Source organism: Egretta garzetta, unplaced genomic scaffold (assembly GCF_000687185.1).
Source record: "Egretta garzetta isolate BGI_Z169 unplaced genomic scaffold, ASM68718v1 scaffold287, whole genome shotgun sequence".
Taxonomy (NCBI): Eukaryota; Metazoa; Chordata; class Aves; order Pelecaniformes; family Ardeidae; genus Egretta; species Egretta garzetta.
Genome location: NW_009260435.1, coordinates 4183280 through 4202470, shown reverse-complemented (window position 1 = coordinate 4202470; position 19191 = coordinate 4183280). Strand labels below are relative to the sequence as shown.

The 19191-nt window shown below is 40.2% G+C and overlaps 1 protein-coding gene across 1 annotated transcript in view; it reads right to left on the bottom strand.

Moving 5' to 3' along the window:
• Positions 1 to 19191, bottom strand: part of DAPK2 (death associated protein kinase 2) — a 43342-nt gene that overhangs the window by 15071 nt on the left and 9080 nt on the right. The window contains exons 3-5 of the mRNA XM_035899446.1: positions 8832 to 9053; positions 3258 to 3396; positions 572 to 701 (exon numbers count right to left, since the gene is read on the bottom strand). Of these exons, the coding sequence (XP_035755339.1) occupies positions 572 to 701; positions 3258 to 3396; positions 8832 to 9053 (491 nt within the window). The remainder of the gene's footprint in view (positions 1 to 571; positions 702 to 3257; positions 3397 to 8831; positions 9054 to 19191) is intronic.

Here is a 19191-nt window from a genome sequence, read left to right as displayed (position 1 = left end):
AGCCCCCCCCCCCAACCAACCCCCAAACCTCTAATTGAAGCTAGTAGAAAGGAGTAGGATTAACCTGAAATCCATGCAAGGCAGATCAGAATTATGATCAGTGAGTAACAAAGAAAGAATCAGGTGGAAAAACGTAAGGGGAGGTGAGGGGTTTATACTCAACCGGTGTACAGTGTGAGATGGTTTTATCTAGAAAGCAACGACAGAGATATCCATGTAATTGCATACCCATGTACTACAACACAGAGAGCTTACTTGCCCCAGGTAACAAGTAAAATATTATCATTTTTATTTGCAGGTTTTCACAATCTCAATCCCAAATTTACATCTAAGTATTTATTTGGCAGCAACCTACTCTCACAGGAGCAGCATATCTGGTTTACAGAAAGCACCTTTCAGCTATTCCAGAAAAATAAAGTAAACTTCTAGATTTAGGTCACCTTGACACAAATGAAATTGAAACTACCTCTATCCCTCAATTCTTAACTTTGAAAAGATGTCTGAACCTCCTCATGGAACTTGCAATATGAGACAAAAGAACAGGGGTGGGGGGGTAGGGGGTGTCACTCACCTACAAATTCTGGAGTTCCAAAAATGTTTTTAAATTCAACTCCATCTTCTATTTTGTGAGCCAGGCCAAAGTCAATGAGTTTGATGTGTGGAATAGAGAAATTCTTGTCTAGAAGCATAATGTTTTCAGGCTAAAAAGAACAAGAGATAGATCTCTGTTACTGTAATATTAATATCTTGGGAAAGTAACAGAGTTCTCAAGTGCTTTTTTTTCTTCACACATACGAAGCTGTAGAACAAGAAACATATACCTGTGCCTAACCGCTTACAATTCATTCTTTTGAGGAAGGGATGACAATTGTGAAATTTGACATCATTGAATGGACCAGAACTTCATAAAAGCAAAGCAAATCTAATAAGAGTAATACTTCCATTCCTTTAAATTTATCTAATGCAAATTCTGCTTTTCTCTATCTTCCTGTTAGCACTCCTAACCTTATTTTCTTAATGATGGCTATTGCCAGGATGAAAACAAGATTGCCCTTGTTTTCACAATGAGACAGAAGTTTTTCATGCACCTGTATGTAGTTCTCTTATATGACAATATATGCCACTAGGTTATTGGCCCAGCAGCATTGTGATATTACACAAAATGGAAGCTCTTGGCCCTCTAAAAACAGAAAATATATCCCTGGCCCGCAGGGCCTCCTGGGAAGATGCCACACACCCTGACCTCATGGATTTGCCTCAGTTACAAAGACTGGTGCACACATAACAGCAGCTAGCAGGTAGCTAAAGCAGTGCAGATACCTGGTGCAGAGACAGAGTGCCATTGCTTGATCCTGAGGGAGAGCTGCACCACTGAGTAATTTGACTGACAGCAATTTTACTGATCCGTTCTTGGAATTTACACTGGGAAACCTCACTATTTCTGCCCAACTGTCCCTACACTGTATTGTAACCCACCGAAAAACTTCTTTAATTTATTGTCATAGTCATTGGACCAAGAATATTTCAGCCTCAGGCTAACAAGTCTGGCTTTCTTCCATGGATCTAGGGCATAAGTGTACATTTCTGATTTCTATCTTGCATTTCTTGTAACATCTTCATTGACCACCTGACATTACTGGTATTAAATACCAAAATTAATAGCTAGACATCAGTATAGAAAAAGTTGCACCTATATAAAGGCCTATAGCAAAGATGGGGACAATCTTCTTAGCAAGGCCTGCTGTGACAGTGCAAGGGGTAATGGTTTTAAACTAAAGGAGGCTAGATTTAGACTGGATATAAGGAAGAAATTTTTTACAATGAGAGTGGTGAAACACTGGAATGGGTTACCCAGAGAGGTAGGGGAGGCCCTATCCCTGGAAACATTCAAGGCCAGGTTGGACGGGGCTCTGAGCAATCTGATCTGGTTGAAGATGCTGCAGGACTAGATAACCTCTAAAGGCCCCTTCCAACCCAAAGCAGTCTATGATTCTATAATATTATATTCAATAATTTCATGCTACTGGATGCTACACTGTTTTCTAATACACAGAGAAAACTTTCACTCTTTGGCTTCTGGATTCATGTAGTAATTTCAAAAATCAAGTGTACATCCTTTGTATGTTCACGCATCTCCCACACTTTTTCCCGTGAAGATTTGGACGGTAGTTTGCTAACCCGTTTCTTAGATTAGGTGTGATTTGCAATCTTTGTAACAACTACAGATATGCCATTAACACTGACTCAAGACGAAGCAATTTCAGACAGAAACACTATTAGACGTGCATTTAGCACAAGAAATCAGTATATATATCCTGAGAATCTGGGAGGAGTATATCTATAGCACACACACAATTAGTAATAAACTAACCTGGATTTAAAGTTAGGACATGGAACATGTAATCTAGCAGCAGAGTTTTTTCCTTTTTCCTTCATTTTAAAACAGTTCCCTCCTCTGGTTTAGTCTACTTTCTCCTAGGGGATAAGTGCCTTTTTGAATGTATTTCTGGAAGCAGCGATGTTTGAGGCAACCAGTTCTGCAGCTGTGAGTCTGCTACCGAGAAAGCGCTTTCTTCTAGTCTCAAGAGTTTTATTCTCAAGGACACCAGACTCCTAGCTTCAGAGAATCATGTTCACCTAGGTAGACCACAAGCAAAAGGAGAGAGAGACGGTCTCTTCTGTATTGTCCAGGCCAGTTGTCAAGGACCAAAGCTATAGATGTCACCTGATATGGTAGGAAGAGAGCTCTGTGTGATGTGCTTTCAAGGCACTAAGCAGCTAAGAAAGCAAGAATTCCTTCTGTTAACCAAATTGCACTGGATGACACATACTTATCATGCAGTTCTCAACACAGTGGGGAGTGGAAGCAACAACAGCTGTTTGTAGCTGGATCTGGCCGTCCTCTTCCCAAAAATGCATTTCTTCTGTACATCATTGGTTTTTGTTTGGTTTTTTTTTTTTTTTTTTAAACAGCATACTTTGGATAATAACACAAATGCAAACAGCTGAAGGATGAAGACTCAAAATTTCTTTTTCTCAGTCAGTAAGTACATAAATAAGCTCATCCAAAAATTACCACTTTACCACCAAGGCCTGATAAAGGATGTTGTCTTCCTTTGAGCACTCAACTGTGAAGTGTACTTAAAACGCTCTTAAGTATTATTTTAGGCACGTTATCAAATACATATATCTAACAAATCGTAAAAGGTACAATCTGTCATTAAAAAACAGCAATAAGTCTAAATCAACATCTTTACCTTTAAATCGAAGTGAGCAATTTTCTTCGAGTGAAGGTAATTCACACCATCCAAAATCTGCTTGATGAATCTGGTTGCTTCCTCTTCACTCAAAGACTCCTTCTGTGCCAGGAAATCAAAAAGTTCTCCTCCAGAAACCCTGCAGAACACATCGGAAAACATCCTGTTATCTACCACACTGCAAGACATAAAATAAACATAAGCACAGAAAAATAAAGTAGCAAAATACCTCCATACACTTAGAAAAAGGCCACTCTTGCAGACAATCTAGAGTTTTGTGTTCTGGTCCCACGTGTGCCAAAATTTTGTTTCGGCTTCAGCTCTCTCCCCTGTAAATTAAGTACTAGCTTTCCCTAATTCACTGATGCTGCAAGGTTTGATTCATCAAGGATCATAAAGGACCAAAAACAGGTACATTTTTTTCAATGAATCTACAGTTGTGTACATATTTCAATAGGTAGATTTTGAAGTTAACCACTTCAACTACTATTTTTCAACATTTTGGATGAGGCAGAGGAAATAGAACAAGTTGTAATAGTCAACAGCTGTTAAGGAATTACTTATCAGTTGCCATCAGAAGCCTGAGGCAATAAGATCTGCTAACAGAATCTCTCTTCTTTACAGAACAGTCATTATATTGTTCTAATACAGATTCTTGTCTGACATAACTGACAGAAAAGCATTTATTTTGTGCTGCATTTTTAAGAAGAAAGCAGATTGTAGCAGCTTGGAAGGTACCTCTAGTTGCTCTCCCAAATCAAGGAAGTGCTATTAGTTGCTATGAGTTTTCACATCAAAATTTAAATACATTCCCTGCATATTTAGTACGTAAGACTTCTGTTTTCATTTTTGTGCCTTGTATTGAGAGCTCCAGTGCTATTTTTCTATACAGTATGATGTAGATATTGAATTGGGGGGTTATTTGCAGTTGTTATTGATAATTATGCTTACATTTATTGTTTCCAGTTCACACAGTCATTGATATTATTGATTTATTCTCATTCAAATTTGCTGTTGGGGGCACCCACAAAGCAGTTGTTGCCCTTGGGCTCAGGTGTAATACCCATCTGTGCTCACCATTCAGGGTGCAAGCACAAGACTTGAAAAATCCAACAGCCATTTTGGAAAACAAGCTTTTGGCCCTGTTGTCTGGTGAAATACCTGTGAAAGAACTGGCAGGTTCAGATGCTTTGAGCTAACTAAGTGCTGTGACTCACAGACAAGTTAGATCACGCTGTGCACTGCAGACATCTTTTGTGCAATCATTCCTCTGACCCCAGGCTCCTAGACAACACTGGTGGTGACAAGATGGTGATTCCTTACTCTGCCTCTATGGGAGTAAACTACTGTGAACAGCTACTATTGCTAACAGCTACAAAAACTGCAAAGAGAAGTCAACTGCAAACAAGAAAAACGTGTCAAAAGCCACAAAGACATTGGACTTATTTCTTAGCTTCTGCTGTTGCTGTGGGTGACAGCGTACCTTGCTGTTCCAAAGGCAGAGATTTACACAGGGCCTATTTACTTGAGCATTGATTACTGGATCTTTTCTTTTTTTTTTTGCAGCTCCCGCATAGTCAGAACCTTTCTGAGCAACATGAGGCAAGACTCTTCACTTGGGCAGAAGTCACCTCACTTCACCTAGGCAGAAGTCACTTGATGCTTTAATTGTTACACCTAAATGGCTGGCAAACAAAAATAAACTTATATGACCCAGGAATATGTTGCAACTGTTGTCTCTGGCTGCCGCCTTCTCCTTCCAATAAATCTCAGTTACTCAGCCTGTGAGACTCTTATTTGGTCTCTTATTTTCTTTTTAGGTGACACATACCAAGGGTCTCAAGCACCACCATCACCTTTGCTGGACAGGTTTTGTTTTACGCTGTGCATTTCGGGAGCCAGGGAACACTGTCTCCTTTCCTTACTGTAGTGGGTATTAGGGTGTCCTGGTTCGTTAATTTAAAAATTATTACAGCTGAGTGTGACAAGCCAGTAAAGAAATCTGAAAGTAAAACCTGGTAGTCTCTTGGTGACGTCTGTGTACAGAGAGCAGGCAAGTCCCATTTCCTTCATGATTTCTATTCAAACTGCACTTAAACAATCACCTCTGGCAGGCACTATAGCCCTGTGATCAGGAAGCCAGCTGTACCTGGATAGTTATCTTGTACTTTTCTGGAATTTAACCACGCAGGCACACTCTTCTTCCTTTACCCTGTAAAATCTCCTTGGTGATTGTTCCTTAAGGTGGACTCTCTAATCGGGACTAAGAATAAAAAAAGCTCTCTCTCGGCCCAGACCAACAGCCCATGCAGCTCAGCCTCCAGTTTTCCAACACCAGCAAAAGAAGATACCACGTAAGGAGAGCACACAAGCTGAGCCACTTTGTAAAAGCCATTCCCGTCACCTTGCACGTTGCACCTCACAAGCTTCATTTTTCTGAAGGCCAGAGGTCGACATACATTACAAACAGTACATTAATCTCCATTCTCTGGTATAGCCTAAGACTTTTGCCTAAGCTGCAACGACCTTAAAGGAGTAGAAGAGTAGAAGAGATGTGCTGATTTCTCATTAACAAGGACTCAGGCTTTAAAAGCAGGTTTGCATATATTGTACAAAGAGAGTGGTAAGCAGTTTAGTGCAGGACCATTCTTATCCAAGTTATGCACCTGAACTCAGAGAAACCCTCAGGCAGAAAAGACTTGGCAATCCCAAGAGCCAGACATTATGGAATCCCAGAAAAAAGCAGTTCAGCACCAAATGCTCCTTTCTCAAAGGACCTTAGGTTACAGAAAAATTCCTTCCCCTGATTCCATCTCTTTCCCTTTTACCATTTCACCTTATTCCCATGGCAAACAAAGAAGCAAACAAATGATAACTCTCTTCCTTCAAAGTCCAATAAAAGGCAAAACAACAATGCTGCCTTACTTCTTGGAAAGAGTTGTTTATTTTGTGTACGCAATCTTGACACTTACCAGTAGAGGAGACTGGCATATCAATCAAACCTGCCTTTAGGCTGCTTTTTTTTGGGCAAAGCAGCCCCAAGGCAGGGCCCAAGAGACAGAGAACAGCACGGTCACAAAAAAGCTGTGGACAGCATATCCCTGAACTATGTGCACAAGGGAGGGCAAACTGTGTACCTGCCAAACTGCACATAACAGCCGTGGACTTGGCAATGCTCCTCCTCCTCTTGAACAGAAGAAATAGCACCTGTAGAATCAACCCCTGTGCAAAGAGGAGATAGTCTCGCCTGTGCCAGCATGAGTCTGGGAGAGGGTCAACATTTTAGCCAAAGCCTCTTTTAAAAAGACCAGAGTAGCTTCTTCAATTAATCAAGAATACTGGGGACATCCTTTTGAAGCTGAAGTCCACTGTGGCTTAACGTAAGATTAGTTGGCCAGATGCTGTAATGCTCATTTTGATAAACTGCAGGGAGTATGAGACTCTGATCTCAGAGTGTCAGGAGGAGACATCATCTGCTTACAGAGAGCATTTAATTACCTATATTAGCCATTATCATCATCCTCAATTTGTATACAGCAGCTGAATGCAGTGGCCTTAATCAGGCCAAAACTCTGTTGCACCCAGCCTTTTAAAAGTGCAGTAAGCTACAGCCTGACAATAGGACGCACAAAATGTGTCAGACCATGTGAGGACAGAAAAAACAGACGGTAATGAAACAGGAGGTCATTTTAGCCAAAGTAGCTGCCAGTCAGAAAAAGCAAACTCCTTTCCTGTCATCCAGTCCATGGCTACAGAAACCAACATTTGGCCATAGACATATACTTAAACATTAACAGATGCTTATCATCACTCATATGCCATCTGCCAGCAGTCACATTAATCTCCAGGAATGCTCCCTGGCCTAAACGCCGGCTCCCCTGTAAAGCTAGTGGTTATTTAATCTCACTCAGGGATCAAAGCTTCATTGCCTGGATTCCTTACACAAGGTCAAGGCAGGTGCCCTAGGGAACATACGGTCTACATAAATTAAGCCATGGTGTCTCTGCATTTCCTGATCCATACCTACAGAAAAATTGCATCATTTGCTCATTACCTAAAAACTGTAGTAAGTAGGAAGACCTCAGGCTGTCTCCTTGCTTACAGCTTTACCTTAGTACCATGAATTGACAGATAAAGGATATGTCATCTTCTGCACAGCTCCTCTAAGACTCAATGTTGTAAACTAGATGATGTTAAAATGATATGACAGCTTTCCACAACATGGTCAGGCATGCCTGTCCAAATGGCGGACTGTAAGGGTGTAAGAAATAGCTGATGTCTTTGGGATGTAGTATTTCTACGCTGATGAAACAAACAGCCAAACAGAACTCACACAGGTAATTTAATAGCTATTGCAGAGACTGGGTATTTTGATACTGCTTCAAATTCTAATAAACTGGGATTTCTCTACACAGTAACACCTATTAGCCAGGTTCTCTCACTTCCTTTCAGTCAGTAAGATTAAATACAGACAAAAGCGTCAAAGGTGACTCTCCAAAACGCAAACTCATGTTACAATTTGCTTAGGGACATGGTTTAGTGGTGGGATGGCAGGGTTAGGTTACCGGTTGGACTTGATCTTGAAGGGCTTTTCCAACCTAAACTGTTCTATGATTCTATGAATTACGCAAAATCTCCTTAGCCAAGGCTTTGTTAAGATGATTCCTGACCGCACCTCCAGCTTCCCTGGGCTGCATTTATTCTTCCAGGCAGGGGGACACACAGGTTCTGCAGAATAAGCCACTGTCCCCTCAGCCCAGACAGAGAAGCTGCTGATACCTGGTTTTAAATCTCTTCTTAAACAGCACAAACCAGTTTATATTACATAGGCAAATATGTCTGGTAGTCATCCTAAACCAGTACCCTGGCTATCCAATGGGTCACGATGCAGGGGTGAGGCTACAGCAGCCCACAGATCCCCTGATTGGAGGGGTGTTCACTTGTCAGCAGGACCTAAATGGCAGGGGGTTTCCCCCACCACATGGGGGAAGAGGAGAAGAGTGAGCAGCTCTCTTTCACTCCCACCCTGCTGCTATTCATCCTTGATAGTCAAAGTCCAGGGATTAAAAAAAAAAAACAACCTCTTCCCTTACCCTCTTCCCCTCTTTTCCCCTAGCCCCCTCTAAATGAGGAAAATACGGTAGTGGAATGGCTGCAAATTTTGCAAAGGACTTGATGGCTTCACATGCATTGGAAGAGATGAAAGTAGAAAGAAAAACAAAATGAGTATTCAATGCTCGTTTTTGCTTCCTGCAAGGTTCATGTCAGGGCAGCACTAGGCAGACATGAGGTAATTCCTTTGTTAGTAAACCGTTTTCAAGTTGACAACACTCCCTGGCTCAGTAACAATGGCCTCAGCTGATGTTAAGGTGCACCTGTATCCCCAGGGGACATGGATGAACTGGGGGGCCTGTTTACCAGCAACCTCATTCAATCCTCCTGCCAAGCTTTGCGAGGCCTGAGAACACAACAGCTCCATTTTAACAGTGCCTCTATGTTCTGGCAGACTCTGCAGCCCTTTCCGATTTCCATTTACCTCATCCTACCCCGGTGGACAGGAGTCCCCTTACTCACAGCTCAAGGATGAGGACCACATCCGTCTTGTTCTCATAGATGTCATACAACTTGATGATGTTGGCATGCAGAATCTGCTGCAAAATAGTAACCTCCCGTTCAATTTCCTCACGTCTCACTCCACGACGGCTGGCCCGACTCTGACGTTTTTTAATGAACTTAGCAGCATATTCCATACCGGTGCTTTTGTCTCGACATTTCTTCACTATAGCAAACTGGCCACTGCAAGGACAAGAAGATAGGAAAAATTCTCTTAAAGCTTTCATATAATCACAGCTTCCCAAATAAGCCATTATGCATTCATTATACAAAGCTTGATCCTGCAACGCCTGAGCAACACTGCTAACCATACAAGCTTGTTCTTGGTACAGTAGTGAGGACTGTCAGAGTTCGGCAGTTAAAGTCACTAGCGCACAAGGTAGCCTCCTGCTGTGTCTGAAATTTAGCAAAACCAAGCAATGTCTGACAAGAAGGGAGGACAGATGTTACAATCTCTAAAAACCAGTTCATATTTAAATGAATAAGATCTGCCTCAAAAGGTTCAAATTACCACTCTCTCCCTCACTGGGTAATGCTTAAGGCATTCAAGCCTGCAGCACTCCACTGGATGTTCTGAAAGGACACACATGCATTAAAGTATTTCCCATATGAATAACCTCTCGAAAATAACTCAAAGGATTGATAACCTGTTAGAAATGTAGAACTGGCTTCCAGTAACCAATTTTCAAATAAGAGAATTGTTTATTCATATTTCTGCCCTTTGCTTGATAATTTAGTTGTAAATGTAACTAGAGTAAGTGCAGCTTTCTCACTGCACTTCAAGGACAAAGAATTGACTACTGTTCCAAACAGTAAAGTGGCTGCATTAAGGTTTAAAAGGCATGTAGCTGCCATTTGCCAGTAAAATTTTCCTCACCGTGGCTCCTGAAGTATGATATTCCAGTCCAACTGTAAAATTTCCCCCTTATCTCCTAAGAGGGAAACACTTGGAGGTCAGATGATTTACTCAAATAATAGTAACCCTGCAGGTTGCCGCCTTACATCACGGGTGGGAACCTTTCAAGATGAGACAGTTGTTACTGACTCTTCAACAGGAAAGCAGGGGACTGTGCTTTGCTTTTCTTTGTGTGAGCTTTTCTTTCTTCATCACACCCTTGAGAGGCACCGTTTGAATTTAAGAGAAGGCACCATCTCCACAGAGGTGATGTTCCCTCCTTCTCAACTGTCTTCTGCAAAAATAACTGTAATCAAGCTGGCAGATGTCTTATCAAAATTAAGAAAGAAAGGTTGTCTGCAGCTAAAGCTGGATTTGAGTGATATGAATTCTACATAAGGCAAGAATGTGGAATGAAACAGTGATTATTCAGAGGATCCTTTTGCTCATCCCATTTGGAAGGGACGAGGACAACTGTGTAGTATCTTCGAAATGCTTAATCATAGTAAAATCATCACAGACATACAAACAAGGAAATTAAATCATAAGCTGTTACCATGTGTTTGCATTTAGTGTACACTGGACATGTTTAAGAGAGCTACTTCTACCTTACAAAAATTGAGGGAAAAGGATGGTCTGTAGCTCAAGTACTGGAGGGGTTTGAGTGATCTGAATTCTGCCATAAATGTATTGCATACCCTTTAGCAATTCACTTTTGCCCCATCAGCAAAACAGGAAAGAGTTTCTTTCTTCCACACAGTATGCCTACAGATATTTGTCCACTATTTAGCACAAAGGTGTCTATCTCAGTTTGCTGCTACTGTAAAAGAAATACTAAGGACAACCAGTGCTGTGCCAGGCAATGTAATATCCTCTGGTCTGAAGTGACTCCAAAAAGCAGATAAAAATCACACATAAACAGAAACACATTTCTTTTCATGAAGGATCATTTGGCAGATTTAATTAAACACCTATAGCTTTTTAGGTTTGATTTAAATTCGTAATACTCAAATTAAGCAAGGAATAGTGGGCATATAGATTTAAAAATATATTAACTCCTTACTTTGATTAATGAAGATACCTAAATACTTATTAGTCTGAAGTTATGCGAAACTTGTATGGCTTCAGGCTTCATCAGAAACTCTAAATTTCAACTAGTCTTTACTAAAATCATGTTAGGATAAAGATTTTCACAGAATTCATGCAAAAGTGCCTTATTTGGACACAAACACTCTAAAATTTTCATGTTTTCCTTAGATCTTAAAAAACAAATTCAAAACCTTGACAAGTTTTAAAAAAAGAAAACCTAAGTTAAAGCACTAAAAGCTTTGATGTGAATTCTTTCAAACAAAACTGATGCAGATTCACTGCTCTCCTAGCTCAAGCACCACCAGCTCAAGTAACAATGAGGAGTAGGAACGTTTGGTCTTGACATAAACCAGTCCAAACATAAATGAGGTCAGTCCATTCCATTCAGTATGAGTTTCATTCACTTACTGCTCTCTCTCATTGCTCAATAGGAAGACCAGTATTTTCACCAATTCAGTGAAATCAGTAACTTTCATACAAAGTATTAAAATAAACTACACTCATTTTTAAACAAATATGTATGTCTGATGAACCTTCTTCTATCTAATGGTACTTCAGAATTTTTTATTACTTTACCTTTCCATAACCAACTAACAGTGCAGATCTGGACATAATGATGCATAAAGTACATACGAGGAGTGGCTGAGGGAACTGGGGTTGTTTAGTCTGGAGAAGAGGAGGCTGAGGGGAGACCTGATCGCCCTCTACAACTACCTGAAAGGAGGCTGTAGCGAGGTGGGGGTCGGCCTCTTCTCCCTGGTAACAGATAATAGGACAAGGGGGAAGGGTTTGAAGCTGCACCAGGGCAGGTTTAGGCTAGACATTAGGAAAAACTTCTTCACCGAAAGGGTTGCCAGGCCCTGGAATGGGCTGCCCAGGGAGGTGGTGGAGTGCCCATCCCTGGAAGTATTTAAAAGAAGGATAGATGAGGTGCTTGGGGACATGGTTTAGTGGTGGGATGGCAGGATTAGGTTAAAGGTTGGACTCGATGATCTCAAAGGTCTTTTCCAACCAAAGTGATTCTATGATTCTAATAAAATGGGATGCTGAATTTGAGCTAGTGGAAACCAAGGAGCTAAGTGGGGAAGTGTTGTAGCGGCAAGAACAACTGTCAAGCAAAATTACTCTAGTAGCAGCATTCAGAGATTGTGTTTGGTAAGTAAGTCTGATGGCAGGCTGCCGCTGACAAGTCTTGGAGCAGTATCTCTATAATAAAAGCTACAAGAGTATGAATGGAAAGAAAAGTTGACTACTTTTGTTTGGAATCTAGTTAAAGGCCCTCGTAGCCCACCTGAGTACATCTGTGATTTCAAGTAGCAAGAACAGTTTATTACCACCCTAAACCTCCTCTGCCAGAAACTCCAGGCTAAGGGTTACTTCTTATTATTTTCCATTGCTCCCACAGGAGGGATTTATCAAACTCCCTTTTGGCAGAGAGAAAGAAAAAGACAAGACCACAGAATCTGCCCTGCAAACAGGCCATGTATGTACTGTTAAAAACACTACCATGGTGGTGAAGCGCACCAGATAGCTGGAGAATTGAACCTATGGATAAGTTCATGTGCTTCAGTCTGCTTTGTTTAAGTGTACAAAGCATCTTGTGATAACAGTGAGATGAAAAGCTAGCAAGCTGTAAAGACAGGATAAGACTTAAGTTAAACAAATTTTGGCTAAAACTACTGAATTAATGAAAGCTGCATTGTGTTTTGGCAACTTGGTATCAAAATGGGTCGCGGGGGGTAAGCAGCATCTGCCGAATCTCAAGTGATTTGGAGGCAAGGAGCCCTAGTTCAAACCTGTGCTCCACCCTTTTCACAATAATTGGAATGAAAAACATGGAAACTAAGTCTACCATATGTATAACCCATATCCTAACCAAGCATTCCTTAGTCAGAAAAGGCTCAGGTTTTATCAATGAACATTTGATAGAATCATACTTTTGCAAAAAACATCGAAACTATTTCGCCGCATTTTCACCATGGAACAGAAATAAATTCAAGAGTTCTAGTAAGCTATATGGCCAGGAAGCCACAGTCAACTAATTAATAAGAAACCTCTGAGAACAGTGCAAATAGTTATCTTTCCCTGACATGTGTAAAGCCTAACAGGTATGCAAGATCCTACCACCAAAAGAACCATCTTACCCAAGCCTTGTCTCCTCAGATTCATGAATCTCTGCTGACGTCCAACCACTTTACAAACAGACGAAACAAGACCAGTGAACTCCCAAGAGCAGCCCTGTTCAAGGCACTACCACAATGCACTGTATGTCCGGGATCTCACTCTCCAAGAACTGGCAGGTCTCTGGTCCCTGAATACACGTTTAGCATCAGATTTTCCTTACTCAGGGCATTATATCTAGACTTGCAAGGAAAATACTCATCTTACAGATAACCTTAACCTTTAGCTACTGTGATTTTATAAGCCAGGATCTTTTTACAAGAATCACAAATAAACTCATTAAGTGCAACCCTCCATGACTACACTGTAGAAGCACTGAGCTGTTATTGTTTTCAATATTATTATATCCTTCACTGGCTTGGTAAATGAGACATGCAAGTACAGTTGGAACTTAAATTATGCAGCATACACAGCACTTATATTCAGAACTTTATAATTATATAATGTACTTAGTGCTTCATTAACACAGACATCTGGTTGGAGTCTGTCTTAAACCTACAAAGGCAAAGAAATTAAAAATTAAGGCTGTCACTTAGTGCTTGATTGCTCTCAAAAACTAACACTTAATGGCAGAGGCAGCCTCTCATTTCTAAGGATTCAAACAATGCCAGACAGCCTAAAGTTTTTGTTTTTCATTTTCATACATATCCTGCCTGAACACTTATCAGGAGTGAGGTAGGAACGGATGGGACAAGCGTACTTATCCCCTTAGGAATAATCAATCACAAATGGAATTGAGAATGCAGCCATTTGTCAAATCCATTAACTCATTCATATTTTGCCTGCTGATTTTACCATTACAGGCAAACCCTAGAGAACTTAAGAGAATTAAATCTCTGCTACAAAATCCCCAAACCTGCCTTGTGCTAAAAAAGTTTGTTCTGTTGTGCTGAGAGCTGTTTGTGTAAAACATTGTGGGTTTCATGGGTTTTTGTTTGTTTATTCATTTTTTGCAAGACATGCATCTTGCTTGGTCCAGACCTTCTAAAGAGACAGGGTTCTAATGTTGCTGTGTTTGCTTCCTTGAATTCTCCCTGGGGACATAAATTTTGCCAGCAAAGTTCAGGGAGAAAATATTATTTTATGAGTGCTGATTGTGAGAATGAACACAGTCACTTTTTGCATTTAAAAAGTCCACTGATATTGTGGATTTTGGACATTTTTGTTTACTTAAAAGCTTACAAAAATAATAGTGACACAGCATAGGAATTCCTGCCTTCTCCTTTTACATACTTACAGTCTGGGACAATTGTTCATCACAATACCCATTCCCTTGTAATCAACTATTTCCCCCCTGCATGTCTACCCATGAAGACACACTCTTCCTGCTCCTGTCCCAGTCTTTATGACATTTCCTTTACCCATTAAAAACAGGCCTTTACAGACAGTCTTTACTAAGACAGTCTGTGACTGAGTTGGAGAGCTTGCAAGCCACAGGGAAAAATACAAATGCAATATTTCTTAGCCTAAGACATTTAAGACAGTTACGATGCGATTACCCATGATACTGTCCATGACCCACGCTTACCCGTTTCCCTACTGACTGCAGAGCACGTTTGCTTCATCCATGCTTGTTCCTGAATTCCCAGGGTCTTTATTAAACCATCACAGGGTAATGCTACAGTATTTTCTGACCACCTTAAAGGCTGCTGTCATGAAGCAGCAGCTGGTGTATCTCTCCACACAAACAGCCCAATGCTTTGCCAGGTGCTGGTACACTGAAGCACACTAATAGAAGAGGTAAAGGCTGGAGGAAGGGACAGGCTGGGAGAAGTCTTCGAACAAGTGTTAAAGGGATAGCGTATTGCTCTAATTTTCTACCAGACACAATGAATAGTTCAAGTGGAGGCCCATACAGCTGTGAAAAAAAAGAGGATGCTTCACTGGTATTTTACCATCAGTCCGACAGGCTTTGGATTTCTCATTAACTACAGAGCTTGTAAAGTCAAGGACCAGGCAACAGCATTTCTGCGCCTCCTAACGCATCTGCGTTCAGAACATAAGAATCAAACAGCATTGGCTTCCCAACTTTCAATATAGGCTAGGAAAAAAGTAGAAGAAAGGAAAGTTATGTCTCTCTGACACCTGAGTTGACAGCCCTGAGAAATTAAGCCATTTACTTAATTTCACATAGGGGGTCTGTGACTGATCTTAGACTTGAAACTAAATTTCAGAGCTCAGATGCCCAGATTTCAGCCAAATTACATTGCCAAAATTCATGGGTTTTAGTATAGCGCTGAAATGAAGATGACTTGGATCATAAAGAGCAGTATTTACAACACGCACAAGATAAGCACCGAGGCTGACACTTCCTAATTTTTTTTTTTTTTTTTTTAAGAACTGAAGTTTGTTCCCTTTCAAAAATATTTTGGACAGCTGTACAACACCCTTGTCACAAATTCAACATAGGCTGTCCTCAATTGTGGTAATAGCTCAAGAGTATAAACAATAGCAGCTGCAATCTGTCAGTTATAATATAATTAGGTACAACATCAAATCTGTCCATCATTAATAAGGGAATTTATCCCAGCAATGAAGACAACCTATTATTTGCATTGCTACTATCATCTAGGAGATTTTTCACTGAATAAGAACACAGAGACAATATTACTGGGTGGTTTTGGAGTCTATTTTTAGAAGCATGCTTTAGAGGAGCACAAGTTCAGCTTATTTAATTGTGCAGTTCAGGAAAGGATGTGGGGAAGAGAGAAACTGGACAATCCAGAATAACAGGATAACTTCTTGCCTTTTCTTTTCCCCCCCAAAGTTTGTTTTTAATACTGGTTCTGGAGACTAATGCTCTGGGGCACAATTTGACTTGGGAGAATGCCAGAAGTGCAGCCTGCCAGTTTTGAATGCCTCAATGCATAACCGTGGTATTGCTACGGAGCATTAGAATAAGGAGAGCCTTTAAGCAACTGTTTGTATAGGTACATGTTTATATGAATCTTCCTCTGATATTCCAGAAACACCACATTGCTAAGCAGTTGTCATGAAATACTGAAAATATGTAAACAAAATACTGAGATGACAGTTCAGGTTACCTGACTCCAGTCAGGCTCTCCGAGGCCAGAGTGGGGAGAACTCAAGAAGCTGATTCTGTCTGTCATTTGAGAAGAGCAAACCATTTCTTCCCCAAATACCAAACAAACGTTCCCTTTCTTTCTGCATGTTCAGTCTGTTTCAACCTGTCCTGTCCATACCCATTTAAATTTCATTCATTAAAAAATTCTAAAAAAGAGGATTTTAAATACTATCATTTTTTTGGTAGTTGCTAAACCTTGAAATTCCCATAGAATAGATGGTACATTAGAACATGCTGACAGATTCACTTCACATGAAACATGTTTTCAAGGAGTTCTTTGAAAAGTAAGTGAACCTGGCAAAGGACAGTGCTCTGGCATTCTGCCAGTCAAGAGGTGACACTCAATTCCCTAGATGAGCCAGGTCAATTTACTTTGGAACAGATTTGCAAGGGATTTTAGGCAGCAACCTCCCACTGACTTTAACTGTAATTAGGTTCCTACATACTGAATGGAAAACAACACCTCAGTCTTTCTGTATGTAATTTCCCCAAATCCGTAAAATGCAGGTAAAGTTACTGGAAAAATAAAATAAAATTATAATGGGCAAGCATAGAGCTGGACCTACACATTAATTTAATGTCTCCAGACATCATTAGAATTGCAATTATAATAATTCATATTTTTATCCACTAGATGTTCCTGCACAAGAATAAATGACCAGAAAGGAAACTAAAATATAACAGCATCTCAGCCAGTCTTTTAACTGCCTAAATTCACACACAGACTACCACAAATGCAGGACAGTTTAACCCTTCTTTTCACAGAGCACCTGCAAACTCAGTTGGGGATCTCAGCATTTAGCTGGGATTCCTTTTGTTTCCAGTTTGGGAGGTGTTTGCTTGATGCTGGAGTTTGCAGTGAGAAGCCGCTCAGCTCAGCAATGCCAAGAGCATATGGCCAGGCTGCTGGAAGGGTGCAATCACTGTCTATTGCACAGAGCAAAACACAGCAATACTTTTTCCACAGTTTTTTTTTCCTTGAATGGTGCCATAAATATCTATTATTCTTCTTTGCTGTTGGTTTTGACCCACAGCATGTGTAAGGAGGTACAAAATTCAAAAAAAAGGTGAAACTTTCCTCTTTTTGTTTGAGAAGAACAGAAAACAGCAATCTAAAGTACACCATGCTACAACAGTATAAACATGGTAATACTGACAGCAACACATTTGGTTTTGCTGCACCAGACAGAAAAGTTCATTAAACTAGAGTGGACACAAGAATATGCTTTTAAGGGAAGAAGAGATGACTTTCCATTCCCCTTGATCTTCTCCCTCGCATGTTTTGCTGTTGCTTATTATGTTTTAACAAGGTTACACCAAGCTCTTCCTAGCCTACTTCAGTTCTTGCTCAAATGTGCACTTCCCTCAAGATTGAAGCTGAGCTGAAGAAACTATGGTTGGTATGCCAGCCAGCTGGTTTTAACAGTATAATTACATTCCGGACAATGTAAGGGCCTTGAAGGAAACTTCTCACACCAGAAGTCTCAAAGCCATACAACATAGGAAGACAATAAAACCCAAGCCTGACTGCAATTCAGAATTAGATTAGTTACTAGGAAGGTAAAAGACCCACTGGAGAACGTTCTCATTTTTGAGTGATCCTGTTTAAACTGCTTCCTCTGCACATACAGAGGAAAACAGAAACACCTAGGAGCTGAGCTCAGCTTGCTCAGAAAGTTGAGCTGCCTCAGGCATGTCACTTTATCCATCTACCTTACAGCAACACCCTGAAAACAGCAGTCATATCCCTGAGATAGAGCTAGATGGTTCTGACTCGTGTTTACATCAAATTACAAACACACAATTCTGACTTAATATGATTTTCTATAGAAGAGTAGGGCAAATGTTTCAGTCTCACAGCATCCTTCCCCACTGCCAAAACATGCTCTATGTATCTAAAAGCAAGATTTGGAGCACAACAACATACACAAGGCACCATATCATAAAAAGCAACAGCCTACTATAGGAAGGAGCTTACAGGAAAACTGAAAAAAATGAGCTTTCACAACATGAGAAGGTGTTCACAGTTTGAATAAAAATACGACTTTTCTATTTGTCCTTTTTTCTTCACATTTAAGACATTCAGTTGTGGGAATGCAAGCCTAAAAGGGTTTATTTGCTATTACAAACCCTACCCCAAACAAAGACAAATGATGTAGCTCACATATGTGGCTGCCTGTGCATAGGAAGCCAAAACACAGCTCAGAAATCTAATTTTAGGTTTACTAGACTTTGCGAAGTTTGTCAGTTGTTGGCTCTCTTTCTCTAATTGGATAATAAATTATGTTTGGTCCCTTGACAGCAAGAAAAAAAAAAAAATGACACCCTATCCAGTGTCATATATTCTCTGAGCTCTGAGTCAATATGATATCTTCAACCCTGAAAATAGTTATTTATGTTTACTGACAGCAATCGGTTACGTTACAGTCTATGTCATAAGCCAAGTCAGCTTCACCTTCTGTTAGCATCACATTGTCCTTTCTCCAATGAATGAGCTTACAGCAATCCTTTGCTTTGATTTTGCACAATCTACAGTTAGAGGCGAGTAAAAATCCTAAAAATATATTATGAAATCATCACGTGTACATTCTTAACACACATAATCACAAATAAGAGCATCTAGATAATCTGAATGCACAACTTCTCTAGAATCAAGAGGCTGCCTTTAGAGCTCAGACACAATGGTTTATTGAGCTTCAACAAAGAAGGGTAATTTATTCTCAGTTACAACTGGTTTTATGTCAGTTTTGTTCATCGTGCCTTTTTGCCACTATTAAATTCAAAATGGTTTTAACTGGCAATCTCAAGCTTAGAAAGTCTGCATCTTACTACTTCTCCATCTTTTTCACTCCTCTTTTTCTTGGAAAAACTACCCTAATGATTTTATCCTTTCATGGTTGCATTTTTGTTAACTTTCAAAGACAAGCCCTTGAGAATTCTTGCTGAATGCCTTTCTTAAAAAAACTCAAGCCTGAAAAAACTGTTTTCCTCTCAAATTTAAGTGATTAGAGCAATTGCTTTAATGCATGTTATTTTATCAAGCTACATACTCTCCTCCCTCTTTCCTTACA